Source organism: Esox lucius, chromosome 5 (genome assembly GCF_011004845.1).
Source record: "Esox lucius isolate fEsoLuc1 chromosome 5, fEsoLuc1.pri, whole genome shotgun sequence".
NCBI classification, from domain to species: Eukaryota; Metazoa; Chordata; class Actinopteri; order Esociformes; family Esocidae; genus Esox; species Esox lucius.
Genome location: NC_047573.1, coordinates 453371 through 479247, shown reverse-complemented (window position 1 = coordinate 479247; position 25877 = coordinate 453371). Strand labels below are relative to the sequence as shown.

The 25877-nt window shown below is 44.4% G+C and overlaps 1 protein-coding gene across 7 annotated transcripts in view; it reads right to left on the bottom strand.

The window, feature by feature from the left end:
• Positions 1 to 25877, bottom strand: part of LOC106023986 — a 51209-nt gene that overhangs the window by 13992 nt on the left and 11340 nt on the right. For 6 of the 7 annotated variants that reach the window (XM_034292293.1, XM_029119975.2, XM_034292290.1 and 3 more), the window contains 20 exons: positions 25617 to 25808; positions 24842 to 24925; positions 24619 to 24740; positions 24268 to 24382; positions 24113 to 24184; positions 21293 to 21408; positions 19358 to 19529; positions 15680 to 15786; positions 14670 to 14973; positions 14293 to 14430; positions 13830 to 13976; positions 12753 to 12935; positions 12555 to 12667; positions 11562 to 11700; positions 11105 to 11305; positions 8301 to 8453; positions 7180 to 7397; positions 4615 to 4804; positions 2703 to 3359; positions 2486 to 2584 (listed from right to left, as the gene is read on the bottom strand). In XM_034292293.1, coding sequence (XP_034148184.1) covers positions 2486 to 2584; positions 2703 to 3359; positions 4615 to 4804; positions 7180 to 7397; positions 8301 to 8453; positions 11105 to 11305; positions 11562 to 11700; positions 12555 to 12667; positions 12753 to 12935; positions 13830 to 13976; positions 14293 to 14430; positions 14670 to 14973; positions 15680 to 15786; positions 19358 to 19529; positions 21293 to 21408; positions 24113 to 24184; positions 24268 to 24382; positions 24619 to 24740; positions 24842 to 24925; positions 25617 to 25808 — 3522 coding nt within the window. The remainder of the gene's footprint in view (positions 1 to 2485; positions 2585 to 2702; positions 3360 to 4614; positions 4805 to 7179; positions 7398 to 8300; positions 8454 to 11104; positions 11306 to 11561; positions 11701 to 12554; positions 12668 to 12752; positions 12936 to 13829; positions 13977 to 14292; positions 14431 to 14669; positions 14974 to 15679; positions 15787 to 19357; positions 19530 to 21292; positions 21409 to 24112; positions 24185 to 24267; positions 24383 to 24618; positions 24741 to 24841; positions 24926 to 25616; positions 25809 to 25877) is intronic. The other variant, XM_034292291.1, reaches the window with a different exon arrangement.

The following is a 25877-nucleotide window of genomic DNA, read 5'->3' as shown; positions in this document are numbered from 1 at the left end:
GCGAAATATTCAAACTTGGGATGTCAATGCAAAATGATCTTATGTTGAGACACTATACTTACACTCAGTAAACATACAGCTCTGTGGTGTAGTGGTTAAAGACAGCCTGTCATGTGGGAAGTCATGTGGGAGACCCAAGTTCAAGTGCAGTGAGGGCTACAACATTTTAGGCTTGCCTTGTTCTTTTTCTGGTTAAACTGCTGCTATGTACAGTGTAATGTATAATATTGTTTTATCTTCTTGCTACATTTTTGCTGTGTATATATTTTCTCCTTAAATTCTCACTACATAGCATCAACCAAAGTGACAACCACCAACCGCAACCACCCTGAATGAGGGCCGAGTATTGCCAGCATAGTACAGCCCAATTGCACAAGTGCGCAACAGAGAAACAACAACAACAAGCCAATGACTCTTCCCCCGAAAGGCATTAGAGGGAGGGCATCCCAGTGGCGATGAGAGCCCACCTGGCAAGTCAGCAAGAATGGACAGTATCAAGCATTTCTGGTCACCTTCACGCCCCTGGGCCAGGCTACACCTAATCATAGACCGTGCTGTAGAGATGAGTTTTTAGTAGACACTTGAAAGCTTGCACTTCTAACTTTAATTGGCAGATCAAGGCCCTGCCTCCGGCTGTTTGTTTAGAAATTCTAGGTAGTGTGCTATGCCATCATTTATAAGCTTATTACACTCATATTGTGAGGTTTTGTTCGGATTGTGCGTTTGTTTTTTAACGTAGCCTGTTCTGTTTGTTTTTGTCCTTTGATTTTGAACGTAGCTTTGACCTGTGTCTTGTTTGCCCCCTCATTGTTTCCTGATTTAAGTTGCTCCTGCCCCAGTGTTTCTGGTTGTTCATTGTGTGTGTTCATGTGTCTGCTTGTTAGTCTTTCTTGATTAAACTACTTTTGCTTTTGAAAGCTCTGCACCTGTGTCCTGCTACCCATGCTGAATTGTGACACATAAGTATTGCTGCTTTTTTACACTTACGTAAATGACTGCCTGTTACATGTGCCATGTTTTTCTTCCTGCCTTCCGTGTTTGTATGGTGTGTATGTATGGTGTGTATGTATGGTGTGTATGTATGGTGTGTATGTATGGTGTGTGTGTATGGTGTATATGTATGGTGTGTATGTATGGTGTGTGTGTATGGTGTATATGTATGGTGTGTGTGTATGTATGGTGTGTGTGTATGTATGGTGTGTGTGTATGGTGTGTGTGTATGGTGTGTATGTATGGTGTGTATGTATGGTGTGTGTGTATGTATGGTGTGTGTGTATGTATGGTGTGTATGTATGGTGTGTATGTATGGTGTGTATGTATGGTGTGTGTGTGTATGGTGTGTATGTGGGTGAGTGGTGTTCTGGTTGTGTGACAGTTGTATGGTATTCACAAGGGCGCAGAGTTGCGGCTGACGAGCAGGGGCGTGGTTTGTCTGGAGTCCTGGCAGCTGGAGATGATTTTTTTGTAAATGATTTGTTGGAGGATTTAGTTGTGATTTGATCTGTTCTGTTCTGTTCTGTTCTGCTTTGTGTTCCAGCCAGTCCTCTTATATACCACTCTACCTGGTTCCTGGAGAAGGGAAAGACAGTTCTGCCCATGGGTCTACTTTTGCATGTAGCTAACTCTGTTTAACACACTAGGAAACCTTGAAACGTTTAAACTTTGATGGGGTCTAAAAAGGACATTCATCCGGCACAGCCAGAAGAAGACAGGCCACCTCTCAGTCTGGCACCTCTTTAGGATCTGTCCCCACTACGGAATGTTTCCTTGCAACTGTGTAGACGTTACTAGTTGTTGCTCCTTGGAGTTTTAGGGTATCTGTATAAACAGTCAATAACGTCAGGTTGGTTGATAACCTTAAACAAACAGTCTACACAAACACTAACCTTAAAACTAATCTTGAGCAAAGACAGCAGAAACAATACACCTTAACTAACCCTGAACAAAGACAGCAGAAACAATACACCTTAAAACTAACCCTGAACAAAGACAGCAGAAACATTAAGACCAACCATTTAATAGGGTGACAGGATTCTGGTCAAATGTAGTGCAGTATATTGGTTGACATTTGGGACAAATATCAGTCTTTCGGAGGTCAAAGGATTATTAGATAACTGATTATAATTCCTCTTCAACAGCAGAGCTGCAATTGGGCCCCTCGCTAATCAATCAGTTGTGGAGTTCCTCAAGGGTCTGTGTTTTGACCCCTGGCATGCAACAAGAAAGTAAACATGGATTGATAACACTCCACATCCAAAACATTATGCTTTATCAATATCTAATTATATATTATCTCATTAATTCTCCTTTGCATCCTCTTCATCAGTAGAGAACTCAGATACATAGGTTACCATATGGATCTCACTTACATTCCCAGCATGCACATAAAGACACTATGACAGTCACATCACTAATGCATGCAGCATGCTCTTTTATACACCGAACATGACGATGGCCCAGCTCTGCTTCACACTGCCCCATTTACCTGGTCTGCACTCTGGCCATACCGCCTTCTCTTTCTCTTTAAACTACCCAGAGTGTTTTCCAACAGACCCTGACAACGCCTCCAAAAGCTTTTAGCAGGCTAAGGGACAGAGAGTGGGGAGAGGAAATGAAGACAAGAAAGGCAGGACAGAGATGCACTGCTGACAGAGGTGAAGGTGGGGGGGCTTAACATGACAATGTTATTATATTTGCCTTACTCTGTGAACAGGCTTAGCACTCTCCTCTTCCTCCTCCTTCTCCTCCATCACCTCCACATGGCTGTCTCCAAGCTTCCCCAAGCTGAGGATGAGATTCACTATACCCCCGCGGTCCATGCTGCCCCCCAGGATAACTCCAGGTTTGCTGTTAACTGAGCTGTCCCCCAGGCAGAGGGCTGGGCTGCTGGGCTCACTGATGGTCTGTGGAACAGTAAGGTCAAAGCCGCCCCCAGCAAGCCCCTGGACACTGTTCATGACCTCATAGCCATCGCTGTTCATGACCTGGTAGTCATCGTCTAGGTCTTCAGCAGGCTGCTGTTGGTTCTCAGAGACAGTTCCTGCAGTGGGCTGATGGGACTCTGAAAGGGCAGGAGCCCTTTGGGGGGAGCCTGCTATAGCCTCTGAGTAGATGTTGTCAACTGTATCCTCTGGCAAGAGTTCTGCTGTATTGGTGTAGATAGTGTCTTCTGAGGTGTGATCTGCTATCGTGTTGGAATAGATGGGTTCTGCTGTGGGGTCTCCTGGTGGCTCAGAGTAGATTATCTCTTTTGTATTCTCTGTGTTTGGTTTGCTGAGGCTCCTCCTGTGTTTCTGAGCCCTCCAGTGAATCAGTATCCAGTCCAGCATACTCCTCAACTCCTCCAGACGCTCCCGGATCTGCAGTGACAGACATGACAAGAAGAGGAGATAAGTAGTAAGGGACACAAGGGGTGATGACAAGTAGACAGACACGAGATAAGAAGAGGAGATCATGTTTAGACCACATAGGTTCTGTACATTGTAGTGAACATATATGTACTATATACAATGAAGGGAATAAGTACTGTACACAGTAGTGAATATGTATTATGCAGTGTAATGAATAAGTACTGTACGCTGTAGTGAGTATGTACTATACAATGTAGTGAGTAAGTACTGTAAGCTGTAGTGAGTATGTACTATACAATGTAGTGAGTAAGTACTGTACACCGTAGTGAATAAGTACTATACACTCTAGTAAATTTGTGTACTGTATTCTGTAGTGAATTTTTACTGTACACTAGTTAATATTTACTATACACTGTAGTGAATACGTACTGCACACTGTAGTTAATATGTACTATACAATGTAGTGAATACGTACTGTACTCTGTAGTGACAAGTGAGTGCGCCTAAGAGCTTCAGATGATTCATTGTGTGTGGCTAAGAGCTCCAGATGATTCAGTGTGTGGCTAAGAGCTCCAGATGATTCAATGTGTGGCTAAGAGTTCCAGATGATTCAATGTGTGGCTAAGAGTTCCAGATGATTCAGTGTGTGGCTAAGAGCTCCAGATGATTCAGAGTGTGGCTAAAAGCTCCAGATGATTCAGAGTGTGGCTAAGAGCTCCAGATGATTCAGAGTGTGGCTAAGAGCTCCAGATGATTCAGAGTGTGGCTAAGAGCTCCAGATGATTCAGAGTGTGGCTAAGAGCTCCAGATGATTCAGAGTGTGGCTAAGAGCTCCAGATAGTTCAGTGTGTGGCTAAGAGCTCCAGATGATTCAGAGTGTGGCTAAGAGCTCCAGATGATTCAGAGTGTGGCTAAGAGCTCCAGATGATTCAGAGTGTGGCTAAGAGCTCCAGATGATTCAGAGTGTGACTAAGAGCTCCAGATGATTCAGAGTGTGGCTAAGAGCTCCAGATGATTCAGAGTGTGGCTAAGAGCTCCAGATGATTCAGAGTGTGGCTAAGAGCTCCAGATAGTTCAGTGTGTGGCTAAGAGTTCCAGATGATTCAGTGTGTGGCTAAGAGCTCCAGATGATTCAGTGTGTGGCTAAGAGCTCCAGATGATTCAGTGTGTGGCTAAGAGCTCCAGATGATTCAGTGTGTGGCTAAGAGCTCCAGATGATTCAGTGTGTGGCTAAGAGCTCCAGATTGTAGAACCTATACTATACCATGTTGGCTAGATGGTGCTCAGTGTCAAGCAGCGTCCTCCCGGTAGCATTTAGCTCCTCAAACTCCTCAAATTTTTTGTCTATCAGGATGTCCATCTCCATTTCTTCAGTCATAGGCTCCTTGCCATCCTTCCCACAATGCAAAACTGTTTCTGAGAAAATAAAAGCTCGGGTATCCTCTGTCCACAATCTGTTCGTACAGGAGGGGAGTGGCAAAACAGGAAGATAAACAATGAGTAAAGCCCTTAGGATAAAGGCCAGACTTTGAGACTACATGACAATGAATTAACTTCCTTATTAAACAGTTAACACCAACCTATGGAACCCATAGAACAAAGGGATTCCTCTACAACACGTGACAGAATTCAGGAAGTGGGGCATATGTCACTACTTTTCAGGAGAGCCATTTGTAAGACGATAAACATGTTCTGGGAATTTTTTTCTTTTTTCCAGTAATGCCTTCTTGATGATGTGAACTTTCATGTGAGGTAATAACAAACTAGTTTGTGATGTGTAAATTAAAACTAAAAGCCTTGTTTAACAAGCAGAAATTACAAGACCATTCCTGTGATAGGCATGCTGACATACTGAGTTCTGATTGGTCTGCCAAGTCACCGGCCTCTGTCATAACACAAGACCTTGGTCAGTAGAACTGGAACACTGGATTTTTCAAAAATTGACAACTGCGATCACGTTGCAAGAGCTGTGAACCACATTGCTGCCCTGAATTTAGCTGGCCTTATCAAGAAATCTGAGTAGGAACAAATTGTGAGATAATACTTTCTGGAGGACAATGATGCCGTGACCCTGTCAGACTCAGAAGATGAATGGGATGACGATGAGGAAACCCAAGACTTGTATACTGTTTCGAAACGTTCAGGCAAAATTGAGGCATTTCATTGTAATGGTCAAAAAGAAAACACTGGCTTGTCTTGTATAAAACAACTGTCCACGGATTACATTTACATGCAAAGGGAAACAATGGCATCCATGACTGAGACAATGAAAGATGCACAGATTCTGTGAGTATTGAACACCTTGAGTGTGAACTGTAGCAAAAAGACACAGTGTTGTAAACAAGGTCGATAACAGACTAAACGCAAACAACAAATGACTACGTATGTAATCAGAGAATATTCAGTTTGCCATGTAACATTCCTACAAGTCTAACATTTGCTAGTTAGCTACAGATAGTTCTCATGTCTCTTTTCAAAAAGTTGTCAGAAAGTCCTTTGCATTGCTAATTAGCCAGCAATAGCTACTGCCATTGCTGTTAACGTTAGTTAGCCAGGTAACGTTAACTAACCAGCTACAGTAGCTAACATTTCCAGGTTTCTAGCTTTACCTGATGATTAGTTATAACATTAGTTATTAATACTGTAACATTTCATGTATGGTGGCTTTATTTGTTTATTTATTTGGTCTGATAATCTAGTGTGTATTTATTAGAGACCAACCAGACCAGTTTAACACAAGGTCACAGTGTTCCTATTGGAATACTAAGAACTGAGCGGAATACTGAGCGGAGAATTATGCCAATTGACCAGCTCTCTGGCAAGTGTGAAAATATTTTAAACCTTTCTCAGAACTAGGTAGAGCAGATTATCAACTTTTAAAGCAGCATAGCTTCCCATAACTGTATCAAAAGGTAGTTATACTATAAACCATTACAAAGTCTGGACCTTTATAAAATTTAATAAAAAGCCAAACAAACATTTTGCGATAGGACCATGTTCCTGAATTCTGTCACATTTTATCCTGGTAGCCTGTCTAACAGACCAGAGCATCCTGTTGTCTATCAGACCAGAGCATCCTGTTGTCTAACAGACCAGAGCATCCTGTTGTCTAACAGACCGGAGCATCCTGTTGTCTAACAGACCGGAGCATCCTGTTGTCTAACAGACCAGAGCATCCTGTTGTCTAACAGACCGGAGCATCCTGCTGTCTAACAGACCGGAGCATCCTGTTGTTTAACAGACCAGAGCATCCTGTTGTCTAACAGACCAGAGCATCCTGTTGTCTAACAGACCAGAGCATCCTGTTGTCTAACAGACCAGAGCATCCTGTTGTCTAACAGACCAGAGCATCCTGTTGTTTAACAGACCAGAGCATCCTGTTGTCTAACAGACCAGAGCAACCCGTTGTCAAACAGACCACAGTATCCTGTTGTCTAACAGACCGGAGCATCCTGTTGTCTAACAGACCAGAGCATCCTGTTGTCTAACAGACCAGATTTTTATTATAACCGTTTTGTTATTATGTAGGGAAGAACAGTATTATTATTTTATTATTTTGGGAAGAACAGTTATTTTATTATGTTGGGAAGAACAGTATTATTATGTTAATTTGTAGGGAAGAATTGTTATGTTATTATGTTAGGAAGAACAGTATTATGTGATAATGTCGGGAAGAACAGTTATGTTATTTTGTAGGGAAGAACAGTATTATTATGTAATTATAGGGGAAGAACAGTTATGTTATTTTGCTATTGTGTATAGACAAACTTTGTAATTATGTTATTATTATATAGGGAGGAATGGTATTATTTTATGATGTCATGCTTACATGATGGCCAAATAGTTCCTGAAGAAGTCTTGTAGGGCAACAAATTGTTGTAGTCTGTGTCTGTTCTCCTCCATGTTCTTCCCTAGATCCCTCCACATCGTCATGGTTTCCTGCACCTCCACCCCCAAGGTGGACACTCTGTCTGGGCACAGCTTCACCAGGTTACACGTCTCTCTCTGGAGCGCCTCTATTTCCACCATCAGTTTAGCATAGTCAACCTGCCAAGAATGAATGAATGAATTCCATGCTTCTCTCCCCCCCACCTCTAGAATCCCCTCTTCTCCCCCACCTCTAGATACCCCTCTCCTCCCCCACCTCTAGATACCCCTCTCCTCCCCCACCTCTAGATACCCCTCTCCTCCCCCACCTCTAGAATCCCCTCTCTCTCCCCCACCTCTAGAATCCCCTCTCTCTCCCCCCACCTCTAGATACCCCTCTCTCCTCCCCCACCTCTAGATACCCCTCTCTTCTCCCCCACCTCTAGATACCCCTCTCCTCCCCCACCTCTAGATACCCCTCTCCTCCCCCACTTCTAGATACCCCTCTCCTCCCCCACCTCTAGATACCCCTCTCTCTCCCCCCACCTCTAGATACCCCTCTCCCTCCCCCCACCTCTAGATACCCCTCTCCCCCCACCTCTAGATACCCCTCTCCCCACCACCTCTAGATAGCCCTCTCCTCCCCCACCTCTAGATAGCCCTCTCCTCCCCCACCTCTAGATAGCCCTCTCCTCCCCCACCTCTAGATAGCCCTCTCTCTTCCCACACCTCTAGATAGCCCTCTCCTCCCACACCTCTAGATAGCCCTCTCCTCCCCCACCTCTAGAATCCCCTCTCTCCTCCCCCACCTCTAGATACCCCTCTCCTCCCCCACCTCTAGAATCCCCTCTCTCCTCCCCCACCTCTAGATTCCCCCCTCTCCTCCCCCACCTCTAGATACCCCTCTCCTCCCCCACCTCTAGAATCCCCCCTCTCCTCCCCCACCTCTAGAATCCCCCCTCTCCTCCCCCACCTCTAGAATCCCCCCTCTCCTCCCCCACCTCTAGATACCCCTCTCCTCCCCCACCTCTAGATACCCCTCTCTCCTCCCCCACCTCTAGAATCCCCTCTCTCCTCCCCCACCTCTAGATGGTGCTGCTGCTCCTCCAGGTCTCCTAGTCCACAGCCATCTGGTTCACAACGTACAGCCATGTCTGTCTCCCTCCGCACAAGGTCCAGGGTCAGCTCTATACTGCAGCACAGACAGCCTTCTACATGCATTGACAGTACACCCAGCTGAGACAGACAGCAGACGAGACAGACAGCAGACGAGACAGACAGCAGACGAGACAGACAGCAGACGAGACAGAAGGGAGAGGAGACAGACAGCAGAGGAAATAGACGGCAGAGGAGACAGACGGCAGAGGAGACAGACGGCAGAGGAGACAGACGGGAGAGGAGACAGACAGCAGACGAGACAGAAATTAGAGGAGACAGACGGGAGAGGAGACAGACGGGAGAGGAGACAGACGGGAGAGGAGACAGACGGGAGTGGAGACAGACGGGAGTGGAGACAGACGGGAGTGGAGACAGACGGGAGAGGAGACAGAAATTAGAGGAGACAGACGGGAGAGGAGACAGACGGGAGAGGAGACAGACGGGAGAGGAGACAGACAGCAGACGAGACAGACAGCAGACGAGACAGACAGCAGACGAGACAGATGGGAGAGGAGACAGACGGGAGAGGAGACAGACGGGAGAGGAGACAGATGGGAGAGGAGACAGACATTAGAGGAGACAGACGGGAGAGGAGACAGACGGGAGAGGAGACAGACAGCAGACGAGACAGAAATTAGAGGAGACAGACGGGAGAGGAGACAGACGGGAGAGGAGACAGACGGCAGAGGAGACAGACGGCAGAGGAGACAGACGGCAGAGGAGACAGACGGGAGAGGAGACAGACGGGAGAGGAGACATACGGGAGAGGAGACAGACAGGAGAGGAGACACGTGGTAGAGGGGACATACGTTAGTCATTAAGCAGATGCTCTTATCCAGAGTAAATTACAGTTAGTACACATGTTTGAAGATAGCTATGTGGAAACACCACGCAACTTAGTACGTGCATTCTATTCAACTAATTAATTATCTGCAAAAGTACAACTGTCTAAACATTTTTACAGTTAGGTCTTTGAAAAAATTGGACACTGACAAAGGTTTTGTTATTTTGACTGTTTACCAAAATATATTCTAGTTACAGATAAATAATGAACATGGGCTTAAGGTTCAGTATTCACATCCACATTGGAGGAAGGGTTTAGGAATTACAGCTCTTTAATATGTAGCCCACCCCTTTTTCAAGGGACGAAAGGTAATTGGACAATTGACTCAAAAGCTGTTCCATGGACAGGTTGTTTGTCATTAATTAAGCAGGTAAAAGGTCTGGAGTTGATTCCAGGTGTGGCATTCACATTTGGAAGCTGTTGCTGTGAACCCACAACATACAGTCGAAGGAGCTCTCAATGCAAGTGAAACAGGCCATCCTTAGGCTGTGAAAAAATCCATCAGAGAGATAGCAGGAACATTAGGAGTGGCCAAATCAACAGTTTGATACAATCTGAGAAAAAAAGAATGCACTGGTGAGATCTGCAACACAAAAAGAACTGGGTGCCCTCATCAAGCCAAGTGAACAACACTCTCCAGGAGGTAGGCATATAATTATCCAAGTTTACCATAAAGACTTCACAAAAGCAAATACAGAGGGTTCACCACAATGTGCAAACCATTCATAAGCCTCAAGAATAGAAAGGCCAGATTAGGCCAACTACATCTAAAAATGCCAGCCTAGTTCTGGAACTGCTTTCTTTGGACCTGTACCAGAATGATGGGGGGAAAAAAGAATGGAGAATGCTTTTGAACGGCTCATGATCCGAAGCATACTACATCATCTGTAAAACACGGTGGAGGCAGTGTGATGGCATGGGCATGCATGGCTTCCAATGGCGCTGGGTCACTTGTGTTTACTGATGATGTGACAGAAGACAGAAGCAGCCAGGTGAATTCTGAAGTGTATAGGGATATATTGTCTGCTCAAATTCAGTCAAATTTAGCTAAGTTGATTGGACGGGGCTTCACTTTACAGATGGACAATGACCCAAAACATACTGCGAAACATAAGGCAACGAAGTGGAATATTCTGCAATGGCTGAGTCAATCACCTGATTTCAACCCAATCAAGCATGCATTTCACTTGCTGAAGACAAAACTTTAGTCAGAAAGACCCACGAACATACAACAACTGAAGACTGCAGTAAAGGCCTGGCAAAGCATCACAATGGAGGAAACCCAGTGTTTGGTGATGTTCATGTGTTCCAGACTTCAAGAAGTCATTGCCTGCAAAGGATTCACAACAAAGTATTAAAAATTAAAACTGTATTTATGAGTGTGTTAATTTGTCCAATTACATTTGAGCCCCTGAAATAAGGGGACTGTGTATGAAAATATTTACAGTTCCTAAACGTTTCATACAATATTTTTGTTCAACCCCTTGAATTAAAGCTGAAAGTCTTCACTTTGATTGCTTCTCGGTTGTTTAATTTCAAATCCATTGTGGTTGTGTACAGAGGCAAAACTATGAAAATTGTGTCAGTGTCCAAATATTTTCGGACTAACTGTAGGTATTTTTTAGATGAATGACTTATCTAGAATGTGAGAAGGGGGTACTGGTATTTGACATTGTATGATGATCATGATAAACAACATTTCCTAAGTTTCCAAATCTAAACCCTTCTAAGCAACACATAGATGAAGGACTGCGAGTTGTCCTATAAACCTATGACATTCATACTGTAGGTATGTAGGAAGGACCATTCTGGGCCTGGTCACGTTAACCTCCATAACAACCCAATGGAACAGCATAATTAGGTTCTCTAGGATCCATTCTCCTACCTGTCTGATCAGGTTCTGGATGGCCTGATCGTGGATGTGGTTCTGTACTCTTCCTCTCTCCCTGACCGTGTCATTTAGCATCTCAACTGCCTCCCTCAACTCCTCTACAGGGTCTCCCATGGCCTTCATCAGGGGCACAGCAACTTCCCCACATCCATCACCCAGCAAGCTGGATGCTGATCTCATCTTAGTATGAAGAGGCTAAAAGATAAAAAGAGGAAAGGATTTATGCAATGTGACCACTGACAGAAAAGGATTAACCCAATGGAACCAATGACAGGTTTTGACTCTAGGTAAGACCCTGTGTTGATTTGGATTCTTGGTAAGACCATGTGTTGGGTTTGGTTATGAATCTAAGTATGACCAATTGTTTGGTCTAGCTTTGACTCTAGGTATGGCTGTGTTTGGTTTGGTATGACTCTATGTAAGACTCTCTGTTTGGTTTGGTATGACTCACCTGTCTGCTGCTGCTGTTGTAACCCTCCTCCCGGTCCTCTTGGCTCTCTAGTTCTACTCTCTCCAGAAACTCTGTCAACATCCTTCTGTCCTGCAGTGAGGAACTTCGCTGGATCAGTACAGTCTGGACACTCTGGTACCTAGAGATGTTGAGACAGCAACAATAAAAACTCTACCTGCCAGCCAGTCAATGAAGAGGCCAGCCAGTCAGTGATGAGGCCAGCCAGTCAGTGTAGAGGCTAGCCAGTCAGTGAAGAGGCCAGTCAGTCAGTGAAGAAGCCAGCCAGTCAGTGAAGAGCCCAGTCAGTCAGTGAAGAGGCCAGTAACTCACCATTGATCAGAGATGGCCTTTCACTCTAAAGGGTAATCATTGGTCAGAAATGGCCTTTCACTATAAAAGGTAATGATTGGTCAGAAATTACCTTTCACTCTAAAGGGTAATCATTGGTCAGAAATGGCCTTTCACTATAAAAGGTAATGATTGGTCAGAAATCTTAGCTCTAAACCTAACTCTAATCCTTAATGCCTAGCCCTAACTAAAAATCTAACCCAAACTAACTTTTACTCAACACTTAAGTAATTACATTTGGAAGAGATTTATTTTCTCTCAATAATCACAATTTCCAGGTTTAAACACAGCTTATGTAGTAAGACGTTCACACACAGAAATCCTGTATGACTAAACTAGAAACCGATGGGTGATATATAATGAGCAATTAGCTGACCAGTGAGTCCTAAGAAAACACTGTCTTTTCTGGTGATTTGTGGGATGAAGGTGCTCCTTTAAACAGGAGGTCTGGGTGTTCTGAACGACCTTCCTCCTCTCATGCTGTCAAATGCAGTCATGCCACTAAGCTCTTACCGCCTGGAAATACTGACCAAACTCAAGTCCTTACAAACCCACAAGCTAATTGGTCCACTATGAATCTACAAGACACACAACACAGACACACACACACACGCAGAATAACATCTCCTTTCTTTCTATACTCACTTTCTCTCTACTTGTTCCATTCGTTCTGAGAGGTGGGTCTGTGGTCCCTGGGGGCCCTCAGCGTTGGGATGTACTGACCCCTCTCCACTCTGGTGGCCACCTAGCCTGTCCACCTGAGAGAATGGAAACATGATTTTGTATTAACAGCAGATAAAGCCAAATATTGTTCACAATGATCCTAGCAGCATAACGTGTCACCTCCTGTCTCAGGGTCGCCAGCACCAACCCCTGGGCACACAGCTCCTTCTGCAGCAGACAGCCCTCCCTCTCAGCCAGCCTCATAGTCTCCGGGTCTCCTGCCAGCTGGGAGGTCCACAAGGACAGGTCCACTGCCTGTAACCACGCCTCGATGCACCCCAGTGCCTGGAGCACCTTCACCACCTAGACATAACAATATTACAGTGGAGAGGAGGGGCAGAGAAGGTGCTCCAAAATGCTCCTCAATGCACCCTGGGGTGTAGGGGGAGTAGGAGGAGTGAACATATTTAACCAATAGGCCAATGCCACATCCCAATACCACACCCCAATACCACACCCCTACACCACATCCCTAAACCACATCCCAATACCACACCCCTACACCACATCCCTACACCACACCCCTATACCACATCCCTACACCACAGCCCTATACCACTCCCCTACACCACACCCCTATACCACATCCCTAAACCACATCCCAATACCACACCCCTACACCACATCCCTACACCACACCCCTATACCACACCCCTACACCACATCCCTAAACCACATCCCAATACCACACCCCTACACCACATCCCTACACCACACCCCTATACCACTCCCCTACACCACATCCTAATACCACATCCCTAAACCACACCCCTACACCACATCCCAATACCACACCCCTACACCACATCCCTATACCACTCCCCTACACCACACCCCTACACCACATCCCTAAACCACACCCCTACACCACATCCCTATACCACTCCCCTACACCACATCCCAATACCACATCCCTAAACCACACCCCTACACCACATCCCAATACCACACCCCTACACCACATCCCTAAACCACACCCCTACACCACATCCCTAAACCACACCCCTACACCACATCCCAATACCACACCCCTATACCATACTCATAGCCGGTCAGCATTATGGGCCTGAGTTTCAGGGGTTAGTTTTCAGGGGTTATGGTTAGTGGCAGTGTTTTAGGGTTACATTAGGGTCAGTGTTAGTTTTCAGGGGTTATGGTTAGTGGCAGTGTTTTAGGGTTATGTTAGGGTCAGTGTACCCTGTAGTCTTCCTCCTCTGACTGGAGATAGATATGGTTCCTGTGATGTCGTCTCTTTAGCTCCTCCCACAAATCGTCCAGCCGACTCAAAAATTCCTGGATCTTCCTGCTGCTGGGGTGCTGGGCATTGACTAAGCCCCTTCCCTCCTACAGAATGAGACAGACAGGTGGAACTGGGTTAGGGTTAGTCTCTATATATGTACTTCGGGCAGTGTGGCAGGCTAGCCCAGTGGTCAAGAGGCCACTGGTTCTAATCCCCAGGCCGCTGAGTCGTTCTGTCCTTGAGCAAGACAGTTAACCTTAACTGCTCGCAGGTCAATGCTGCAAATAAGAATCTGTTGTTGTCATACTTACTTGGTACAATAATGGTAAAAAAGTGACATAAGATCATTTGAACTGTTTTGCAATGTCATCTTGACTAACCAAGAGAAACCCAGAGACTGTTGGGATCAGGTTTGTTTACCTTTTTGACCACCTCTATTCTGTCTTTGTTGGTGAATAGCTCCTGTCCCAGGACATCCTGAAGTCTTTTGGCCTCTGAACCAATAAGGGAGCAGACCTGGGTGGCCATGACAACGTTTTCCTTCAACCACAATAGGGTCTTTTGGGAAAGGGAAAGAGGTGATTGTCAGTTTGGACATAAGGTCAAAAAGAGGTGGAGTAGGATGGACCAGTATAGAAGAAAGAAGAGGACAGGTACATGGAGCAGAGGAGGAAGAGAGGAGTAGAGGAAAAGAGAAGGAAAGACAGGAGTAGAGGAAGAGAGAAGTTGAGGAAGAAAGGAGTAGAGGAAGAAAGGAGTAGAGGAAGAGAGTTGAGGCATTGGTGTTGGTATGGTACCTTGTCTGCAGACACAGTGAACTTCTGGAGCTGTGTCTGAAAGTGTTGGCGTGGTTGTGGACGTCTCTGGTTCTGGACGGGCGGGTGTGGTTGTGAGCATCTCTGGGTCTGGAGGGGTGGGTGTGGCTGGGGGATTGCTACTACCTGAAGCTGTGGGTTGGGTTGAGGGTTTTCTGCGTGGGGCTCTGGGATATACAGGCGGAGATTTGGGTGGCCACGCCTGGAAGATCCAGACTGCAGCCGGGCGGATCCAGACTGAAGCCGGGTGGATCCAGACTGCAGCCGTGGCTCAACATTCACTTGCCTGTTGCAAAGTAAACAGACTCTAATTAGCTGTCTTGATGACCTCCATGACCTTCATTACCTTTGTGAACTCTGACCGGTTACACGTTGCGACTGAAAATGCTTTGAAATGGCACCCAATTCCATATAGTGCAATACAATAGACAATAGACTTGTAGAATACAACAGACAATAGACTACTAGAATACTAAATAGGGAAACATGGTGTAAAAGGTGTACTACTAAATAGGGGAACTTGGTGTAAATGGTGCACTACTAAATAGGGGAACATGGTGTAAATGGTGCACTACTAAATAGGGGAACATGGTGTAAGTGGTGCACTACTAAATAGGGAAACATGGTGTAAATGGTGCACTACTAAATAGGGGAACATGGTGTAAATGGTGCACTACTAAATAGGGGAACATGGTGTAAGTGGTGCACTACTAAATAGGGAAACATGGTGTAAGTGGTGCACTACTAAATAGGGAAACATGGTGTAAATGGTGCACTACTAAATAGGGGAACATGGTGTAAATGGTGCACTACTAAATAGGGGAACATGGTGTAAGTGGTGCACTACTAAATAGGGGAACATGGAGTAAGTGGTGCACTACTAAATAGGGGAACATGGTGTAAATGGTGCACTACTAAATAGGGAAACATTGTGTAAGTCAGTTCACGTCAATCACAGAGAGAAAGAAGAAACAAGGGGCTTGAGGTGTTACCTTTCTCCACCAGTCTGCTGTTTTGGGGGGCTGACATTAAAACAGACGGCGCTTTCTCTGGTAGTGCCGGGGGCGTGGCTTTCTGAGAGGCCTTCTCCTTGGACACTCTGGGGAGACAATTACAACACTTTCTGTTTTAATTAGTTTTTTTAAAACAAAAGAAATATGAAAACAAATTCCCTTATCTTGGTTCTAAACTTAAATTAAATTTCCAGTAGCCCTATCCCCTTTCATTGGATTAATGTGGATGCCAATAAAATGATGATCGAAGTGCATTCTTGATTCTTTTAAATTTGGGGACAAGTGAGAATGGAACAAGAAAGTCATCCAGACGGCTTGCTTGAGTAAGCCTCCTCCACGTATACATTACTATTGTAGGTCTGGGTTTTTTAGTCTCCATATACAGTGGATATAAAAAGTCTACACACCCCTATTAAAATGCCAAGATGTAAAAGAATGAGACAAAGATAAATCATGTCAGAACTTTTTCCACCTTTAATGTGACCTATAACGTGATCAATTCAATTGAAAAACAAACTGAAATATTTGAGGGGGAAAGATAACAAATAAAAAACTCACAATAACCTGGTTGCATAAGTGTACACACCCTTAAACTACCTTTTGATTTAGAGCGCTTTTGCAAAGAAGAGTGGGCAGATATTGCCACGTCAAGATGTGCCATACTAATAGACTCCTACCCAAAAAGACTGAGTGCTGAAAAAAACACTGTTAATTTTAAAAAACTGTTCTGATTTCTGTTAATGATGTCACATTCTGAAAATTGTCACATCCTGTTAATTATATCTTACATCCTGTGTCCATTATTTCTGGAAAGGCTGCTGGTAGTGATGTGGTGACAAAAGCCTCTGTTCATGTATGGAACACTCATAACCCATTAGAAAGACATTGTATGAATGTGCGTGTGTGTGCCAGGTAACCTCAGAACCGTCAGCCAGGTAACCTCAGAACTGTCAGCTAGGTAACCTCAGAACCGTCAGCCAGGTAACTTCAGAACCATCAGCCAGGTAACCTCAGAACCGTCAGCCAGGTAACCTCAGAACCGTCATCCAGGTAACCTCTGAACCCTCTACCAGATAACCTCAGAACTGTCAGCCAGGTAACCTCCGAACTGTCAGTCAGATAACCTCAGAACCGTCAGCCAGGTAACCTCTGAACCCTCTACCAGGTAACCTCAGAACCGTCAGCCAGGTAACTTCAGAACCATCAGTCAGGTAACCTCAGAACCGTCAGCCAGGTGACTTCAGAACCATCAGTGAGGTAACCCCCGAAAACCACTGCCAAGCCCACTGCCCCTTTTTTCTGGTGTACCAGATGAGCCACCATTGCAGCGACAGAATGCAGAATGCCATGCCAACGCCACAAATAAGACAGTCGTAGACCCAGCGCAAACCTGTACCTCGGCTGTTACTCTCCACCTGCCCCTTATTCTAACCCCACCCTTTCACCCCCCTGCCACTGAAGGCATTTGTTGACATCCTGTGAAGCTGGAAACTTTTTAATCTGTGATCCCTTAACAGAGAGAGATCAAGGGAGAATCTATAATAAATAAATAAAAATGTCCAAAACTGTAGTTGATCTGTGGTTGGGAAACCATCACAATGACTACTTTTTTTAAACAACTATTAGATATATTTGGCCTCCTGTGTGTAGCCCCATTTCCTAAAAACATCAGGTATTGTTGCATGCAGGTTTGTTTGGTAGTGAGGAATGGGACTGTGGGAAGTCAGGTCTTCTATAAAGGGTGGGTCTTGGCTAGACCTTTGAGAACAATTTCAAACCTGGCCTGCAGAGAACATGGTCATCTGTCTTCTTTGAATGCTGCTCGTTGGGAACTCAAGGTTCCTCCTCTTCTACTCTACTTATTCCCTTAATCCTCTCCTTACTAAGTCCTTTCTATATGTCCTACTCTCTCATCACCTAATGGCAATAAGTCAGGCAATAGTTAGCCTGTATTCATTCCAAATGCTATGTGTGTGTGTGTGAGTGAGTGTGTGTGAATTAAACCCGTCTACACTCACCTAAAGGATTATTAGGAACACCTGTTCAATTTCTCATGAATGCAATTATCTAAACAACCAATCACATGGGAGTTGCTTCAATGCATTTAGGGGTGTGGTCCTGGTCAAGACAATCTCCTGAACTCCAAACTGAATGTCAGAATGGGAAAGAAAGGTGATTTAAGCAATTTTGAGCGTGGCATGGTTGTTGGTGCCAGACGGGCCGGTCTGAGTATTTCACAATCTGCTCAGTTACTGGGATTTTCACGCACAACCATTTCTAGGGTTTACAAAGAATGGTGTGAAAAGAGAAACACATCCAGTATGCGACAGTCCTGTGGGCCAAAATGCCTTGTTGATGCTAGAGGTCAGAGGAGAATGGGCCGACTGATTCAAGCTGATAGAAGAGCAACTTTGACTGAAATAACCACTCGTTACAACCAAGGTATGCAGCAAAGCATTTGTGAAGCGACAACACGCACAACCTTGAGGCGGATGGGCTACAACAGCAGAAGACCCCACCGCGTACCACTCATCTCCACTACAAATAGGAAAAAGAGGCTACAATTTGCACTGGAAGAATGTTGCCTGGTCTGATTCTTGATTTCTGTTGAGAAATTCAGATGGGAGTCAGAATTTGGCGTAAACAGAATGAGAACATGGATCCATCATGCCTTGTTACCACTGTGCAGGCTGGTGGTGGTGGTGTAATGGTGTGGGGGATGTTTTCTTGGCACACTTTAGGCCCCTTAGTGCCAATTGGGCATGGTTTAAATGCCACGGCCTACCTGAACATTGTTTCTGACCATGTCCATCCCTTTATGACCACCATGTACCCATCCTCTGATGGCTACTTCCAGCAGGATAATGCACCATGTCACAAAGCTCGAATCATTTCAAATTGGAACATGACAATGAGTTCACTGTACTGAAATGGCCCCCACAGTCACCAGATCTCAACCCAATAGAGCATCTTCGGGATGTGGTGGAACGGGAGCTTTGTGCCCTGGATGTGCATCCCACAAATCTCCATCAACTGCAAGATGCTATCCTATCAATATGGGCCAACATTTCTAAAGAATGCTTTCAGCACCTTGTTGAATCAATGCCACGTAGAATTAAGGCAGTTCTGAAGGCGAAAGGGGGTCAAACACAGTATTAGTATGGTGTTCCTAATAATCCTTTAGGTGAGTGTATAATCAAATTTTATTAATCAACTGACAGTGTAATGTTTTGCAGTGGTTAAGTTGCTATTTTAACATTAATGTCAGAGGATATAAAAACGATTAGTTTCTGAGAAGACTTGTTGGTTCTGGCTCAGCACTGATCCATGTTGGAGAACCTTGGCCGAGTAAGGAACCTGTAATACAACCAAGACCGGTTCCTTTGTAACCTGGGCTTGACGTGTCTCATGGAAACATTTGTCTATTCTGTTGCCAGGATAAACAACCCTTATACAAGTCCCTCCAGTCAGCTGAACAGTACATACAGATGCCATATCTTAATTTGAGTTTCACACAGCAGTAAAATAGTCCTTCAGCTACAGGAATGTGGAGAGTAGGGAAGGAGCAGCAAATCCAAGGCAATAGAGTAACTAATGTGAACCAGTAAGGGATCAGGGTTCGGTGTTCAAAGTTAGGTGTTGAATATGGTTACTCACCACAAAGTCTTTCATGTTCGGATCTTCTTTCACCTCCTTTCCCATAATTCTGTGTGGCTCTTTCGGCCTGCTGTCCTGGGGTTCTCTGGCCCAGGTCAGGGGCTGGCCATCTGCGCTGCTGAAGTCTGAGCCAGGAAGGGAGGCGGGAGCAATGGTGGGCAGCCGTGTGGTTCTGGGGGGAAAAGGAATGAGTCTTTCATCCCTGTCAGGACACTGGAAGGGAGAGCTTTAGGGAGATGTTAGATCTAAACCTCAGCATAACGTTAAGGAGAGTGTTAGATCTAAACCTCAGCATAATGTTAAGGAGAGTGTTAGATCTAAACCTCAGCACAGTGTCAAAGAGAGCATTCGATTCAAACCTCAGTACAGTGTTAAGGAGAGTGTTAGAGCTAGACTTCAGCATAGTGTAAAGGAGAGTGATGGATCTAAACTGGTCATGTGACCAGACAATAGATACGACGGTCGTGTGACTAGACAACAGATACGACAGTCGTGTGACTAGACAACAGATACGACGGTCATGTGACCAGACAACAGATACGACGGCCGTGTGACCAGACATCAGCTACAATGGTCATGTGACCAGACATCAGCTACGACGGTCGTGTGAGCAGACATCAGCTACGAGGGTCGTGTGACCAGACATCAGATATGACGGTCAAGTGACCAGACATCAGCTACGACGGTCGTGTGACCAGACATCAGATATGACGGTCATGTGACCAGACATCAGCTACGACGGTCGTGTGACCAGACATCAGATATGACGGTCATGTGACCAGACATCAGCTACGACGGTCGTGTGAGCAGACATCAGCTACGAGGGTCGTGTGACCAGACATCAGATATGACGGTCAAGTGACCAGACATCAGCTACGACGGTCGTGTGACCAGACATCAGATATGACGGTCATGTGACCAGACATCAGCTACGACGGTCGTGTGACCAGACATCAGATATGACGGTCATGTGACCAGACATCAGCTACGACGGCCGTGTGACCAGACATCAGCTACAATGGTCATGTGACCAGACATCAGCTACGACGGTCGTGTGACCAGACATCAGCTACGAGGGTCGTGTGACCAGACATCAGCTACGACGGTCGTGTGACCAGACATCAGATATGACGGTCATGTGACCAGACATCAGCTACGATGGTCATGTGACCAGACATAAGCTATTACAGTCAAGCACTGTGACCAGATTGTGCCAGATCAGACATCTGCTATGAATTGGAGAGGTATGTGGCTCTAGTTGTCTAGTTTTACTTGTCAACAGGATACACAATGTACATACTATTCAACAACTTTTTACTTGCCAGTTCCCTTGTGAAGATATACAACTACAGTATATATAGTAGAGTAAACAATGACATAGTAGAGTAAATAAAGATGAAGTATAGGAAATAAAGTAAATCAATAGTGGAGGAGGGATATACGCTATCTGTTTCAAGCTCAGATGCCTGAATGACAAACTATAATTAATTCTTCTGTTATGTGATTTTTAGTTTTGCTAATTGTTTACCAGGCAGGCTTTGAGAATATTGTCTATGGAATTCTCAACTAATAACATTTAAAAATGTTATTAAATTTCATTTAAACCCTGAGTGGGTATGTCATTTAAACCCTGAGTGGGTATGTCATTTAAACCCTGAGTGGGTATGTCATTTAAACCCTGAGTGCATATGCTATTTAAAACCTGAGTGTCTATTTCATTTAAACCCTGAGTGGGTATGTCATTTAAACCCTGAGTGCATATGCCATTTAAACCCTGAGTGGGTATGTCATTTAAACCCTGAGTGGGTATGTCATTTAAACCCTGAGTGGGTATGTCATTTAAACCCTGAGTGGGTATATCGTTTTAACCATGCACCCAAAGGAGATTTATAAGAAATATTTGAGATGAGCGTAACAATTCGGGATTTGGGTTACCTGACAATGTTTTGCAGATGACTCCAACAGTCCTTGACCTCAGTCTGTTTCAGTGAAACACGTTGAGCCAGAGCTGGGTGGTGGATGGACAGTTGAGACATGCTAACGTCCAGCATCTGAAGGAGGTGGAGGAGAGTGAGGAACTTACTCACACAGTTTGCAAATTGTTAACAACAATTGGTGTGAAAATCTAATGTTAGTGACATTTGAATATTACGGAAACTCCGAAGAAATGAATTAAAGTAACCGGCTGACCATACTTAGTACCAAGACTGTATTTTCATCTCCCAACACAAACCATTTTTTACGACAACAGTCACCAATTTTAATAATACGTTTTTTTGATGATGTCATGATTTCCCATCCAGAGGCCCTGGATTACAGGCAACATCCCACTATGCTGAATGCCACTGTTTCCAGGGGGAAGGACATACAGGTGCTGGTCATAAAATCTGAATATCATAAGAAAGTTGATTTATTTCAGTAATTCCATTCAAAAAGTGAAACTTGTATAATGTATACATTCATTCCACACAGACTGATATATTTAAAGTGTTTATTTCTTTTAATTCTGATGATTAGAACTGACAACTAATGAAAACCCCAAATTCAGTATCTCAGAAAATTTGAATATTGTGAAAAGGTTCAATATTGAAGACACCTGGTGCCACACTCTAATCAGCTAATTAACCCAAAACACCTGCAAAGGCCTTTAAATTGTCTCTCAGTCTAGTTCTGTAAGCAACACAATCATGGGGAAGACTGCTGACTTGACAGCTGTCCAAAAGACGACCATTGACACCTTGCACAAGGATGGCAAGACACAAAAGGTCATAGCTGAAGAGGCTGGCTGTTCACAGAGCTCTGTGTCTAAGCACATTAATAGAGAGGCAAAGGGAAGGAAAAGATGTGGTAGAAAAAAGTGTACAAGCTATAGGGATAACCGCACCCTGGAGTCAGTGCTTGGGAGATTCACAAAGAGTGGACTGCAGCTGGAGTCAGTGCTTCAAGAACCACCACGCACAGACATATGCAAGACATGGGTTTCAGCTGTCACATTCCTTGTGTCAAGCCACTCTTGAACAAGATACAGCGTCAAAAGCGTCTCGCCTGGGCTAAAGACAAAAAGGACTGGACTGTTGCTGAGTTATGTTCTCTGATGAAAGTACATTTTGCATTTCCTTTGGAAATCAAGGTCCCTGAGTCTGGAAGAAGAGAGGAGAGGCACAGAATCCACATTGCTTGAACTCCAGTGTAAAGTTTCCACAGTCAATGATGGTTTGGGGTGCCCCAACTAAGTATTGAGTGCTGTACATGCTCATACTTTTCATGTTCATACTTTTTAGTTGGCCAACATTTCTAAAAATCTGTTTTTTGTATTGGTCTTAAGTAATATTCTAATTTTCTGAGATACTGAATTTGGGATTTTCATTCGTTGTCAGTTATAATCATCACAATTAAAATAAATAAACATCTGAAATATATCAGTCTGTGTGTAATGAATTAATATAATATACAAATTTCACTTTTTGAATGGAATTAGTGAAATAAATCAACTTTTTGATGATATTCTAATTTTATGACCAGCACCTGTATCTGGACCATAACAAGAAAACTGGCTACCAAACGATCATGAAAAACCCAGCCACAAGCTGTCCAAATGTTTGGTACTGATTTGACTTGTTATTGGTATGACTTGGTATTGGTATGCCTGTGTAGTAATATGATTTGGTGTTGGTATAACTTAGTATTGGTATGACTCTGTATTGGTATGACTTGGTACAGGTTTGACCTGGTGTTGGCATGACTTGGTACTGGTATGACTTGGTATTGGTATGACTTCGTACTAGTATGACTTGGTGTTGGTTTGAATTAGTATTTGTATGACTTGGTACTGGTATGACTTGGTACTGGTTTGACCTGGTATTGGCATGACTTGGTACTGGTATGACTTGTTATTGGTATGACTTGGTACTAGTATGACTTGGTACTGGTATAATTTGGTACTGGTAAAACTTGGTACTGGTATTATTTAGTATTGGTATGACTTGATTTTGGTATGACTTGATATTGGTGTGACTTAGTATTGGTGTGACTTTGTATTGGTATGACTTGGTACTGGTATTGTATATTGCCAAGCTATTGTTGTGTGTTTGTTACGCATTATTCATTGTATGTGTTCTGGGCTTTTTGACAGTAGGAACCAAGCAGCTGCTCCATCTAGCAGGTGAGTAACATGAAACTTGGGCAACCCCTGGGGGATAATTATCTCCCTACACTTTTCATTTCAGGTAGGCCAGTTCACAAGAGAAAAACACTTCCTGTAATAAGTGGCTGCGGAGCCAGGAGATGATGAGCACCTAGCCTAGGAGACAGGAGATGATGAGCACCTAGCCTAGGAGACCGGAGATGATGAGCACCTAGCCTAGGAGACCGGAGATGATGAGCACCTAGCCTAGGAGACAGGAGATGATGAGCACCTAGCCTAGGAGACAGGAGATGATGACCACCTTGCCTAGGAGACAGGAGATGATGAGCATCTAGCCTAGGAGACCGGAGATGATGAGCACCTAGCCTAGGAGACAGGAGATGATGAGCACCTAGCCTAGGAGACAGGAGATGATGAGCACCTAGCCTAGGAGACAGGAGATGATGAGCACCTAGCCTAGGAGACAGGAGATGATGAGCACCTAGCCTAGGAGACAGGAGATGATGAGCACCTAGCCTAGGAGACCGGAGATGATGAGCACCTAGCCTAGGAGACAGGAGATGATGAGCACCTAGACTAATCCTGTCTAATCCTATTTCTTTTATTCTTACCATGATTTGGCTGGCGATGTCCCGAATCTCCCTCTCTTCACCACTGTTCTTGACCACAGAAATACCTGTCCTCTAAAGAAACAAGTAAATCTTTGTTGTAAATATTTTTGTACATTTCATTATTACTCTCTAAAACCCTTTTTGCAGCTCAGTACCATTTTTTTGATGGCAGACAGTGCATTGTCAGCTTGTTGGTAAAATGAGGAGACCTCCAGTGCCAGTCGCAGGTGGTCATGATAGTCCTTCAGGAGGGACTGGACCTTCAACCACCTTTAGAAAATAACCCAGAACAAGATAAACCCTCTGTCACCTACAGAGGGTGACATGACCACAAGAGCTTCCTTGTGTTCTAGCTAGAAGTATCATAAATAACACATCAGTGTGATGATTGTATTCATGAATCATCATGAAGAACATCAATGTGTGTCTCAGAACAAATATATAGGGAATAAGGTGGCATTTGGGATGCACTGTATATCTTAGATTGAACTGAGAGGCATTCATACAACATATTGATGTGTTTCCTCCGTGTGGAGATGTTCTTGGTCTCTGTAGGTCTGCCCTGTTTTTCCAGCGTCAGGGCTAGTTGGTTGATCTCCTCATGGAGAGTCCTGTACATCTGCTCATCCTAGAAGATGAGATATCCATGTGTGACTTCCATCTTACTTGTGGGCTGAACTTAAGGAAAGTGTTGTTTTTCCACCCCGTCTGCTGTTAAAAGCTTCTCACCTGTTTAAGGTCCAGGATTCTCCTGGTCAGCTGCAGCTTGTCAGGGTTGTCCCCCAGGACCTTCATCTGAGCCCACTCCTCTCCCTGGTGAGAGAAGACATATTATTGAACCTTATTCCAACACTCATCCATATCCTAACCTAACCCTGACCATCTTCCATAACCCTACCAAAACACCAATGTCTTCCACACCCTAACCTAACCCTGACCATCTTCCATAACCCTACCAAAACACCCTAACCTAACCCTGACCATCTTCCATAACCCTACCAAAACACCCTAACCTAACCCTGACCATCTTCCATAACCCTACCAAAACACCCTAACCTGACCCTGACCATCTTCCATAACCCTACCAAAACACCCTAACCTAACCCTGACCATCTTCCATAACCCTACCAAAACACCCTAACCTAACCCTGCCCTCCAGGTCCGAGTTGCCCAGTGTGGCTGAGTTGGTAGAGAAGGGCAACTTCAGGGCTGTTCCAACAGGCAATTCCAATTGCAAGTACGAAACAAATCGTAAAAGAATTATGAAAATGTATGCACTTCACGCTAAAAGTGGCATAGGGGAGGAGTTTCTGGTAAATGTCTTGAATGTCAAATCTACAGACAGCAGTTGTATCAAATAAAACAAAGAATCTAAATAAGCCCTGCTAACAGAGTGGAGGAAACACAGTTCCCAACATTATGAGGTCGGGAACTCAAAATGATTCACAAGAATGTTACACTGTATCTCTGATACAGCAGTTAGATGCTACTTTAATATTGTTACCTTTTCTTTGATCCAAGCTTCTAGTTTGTCTACTTTCCTGTTGAACTCCTGCGGGTTTATGGCCCCACCAACTGCCCTTTGTTGATGAACCGTTCTTTCCTTCAGAGCCTGCCACTGGTCTCTGACCTGGCTCAGCTGCTTTTTCACACATTCAGAGGAAGGGTTCAGCTTAGAGCTCTGTTGTTCTCTGGTCTGGAACACAAAGATAGAAAGAGAGAGAAAAATAGTTTACTGGTCAGAGTAGCTCATTGTGAGCCACAC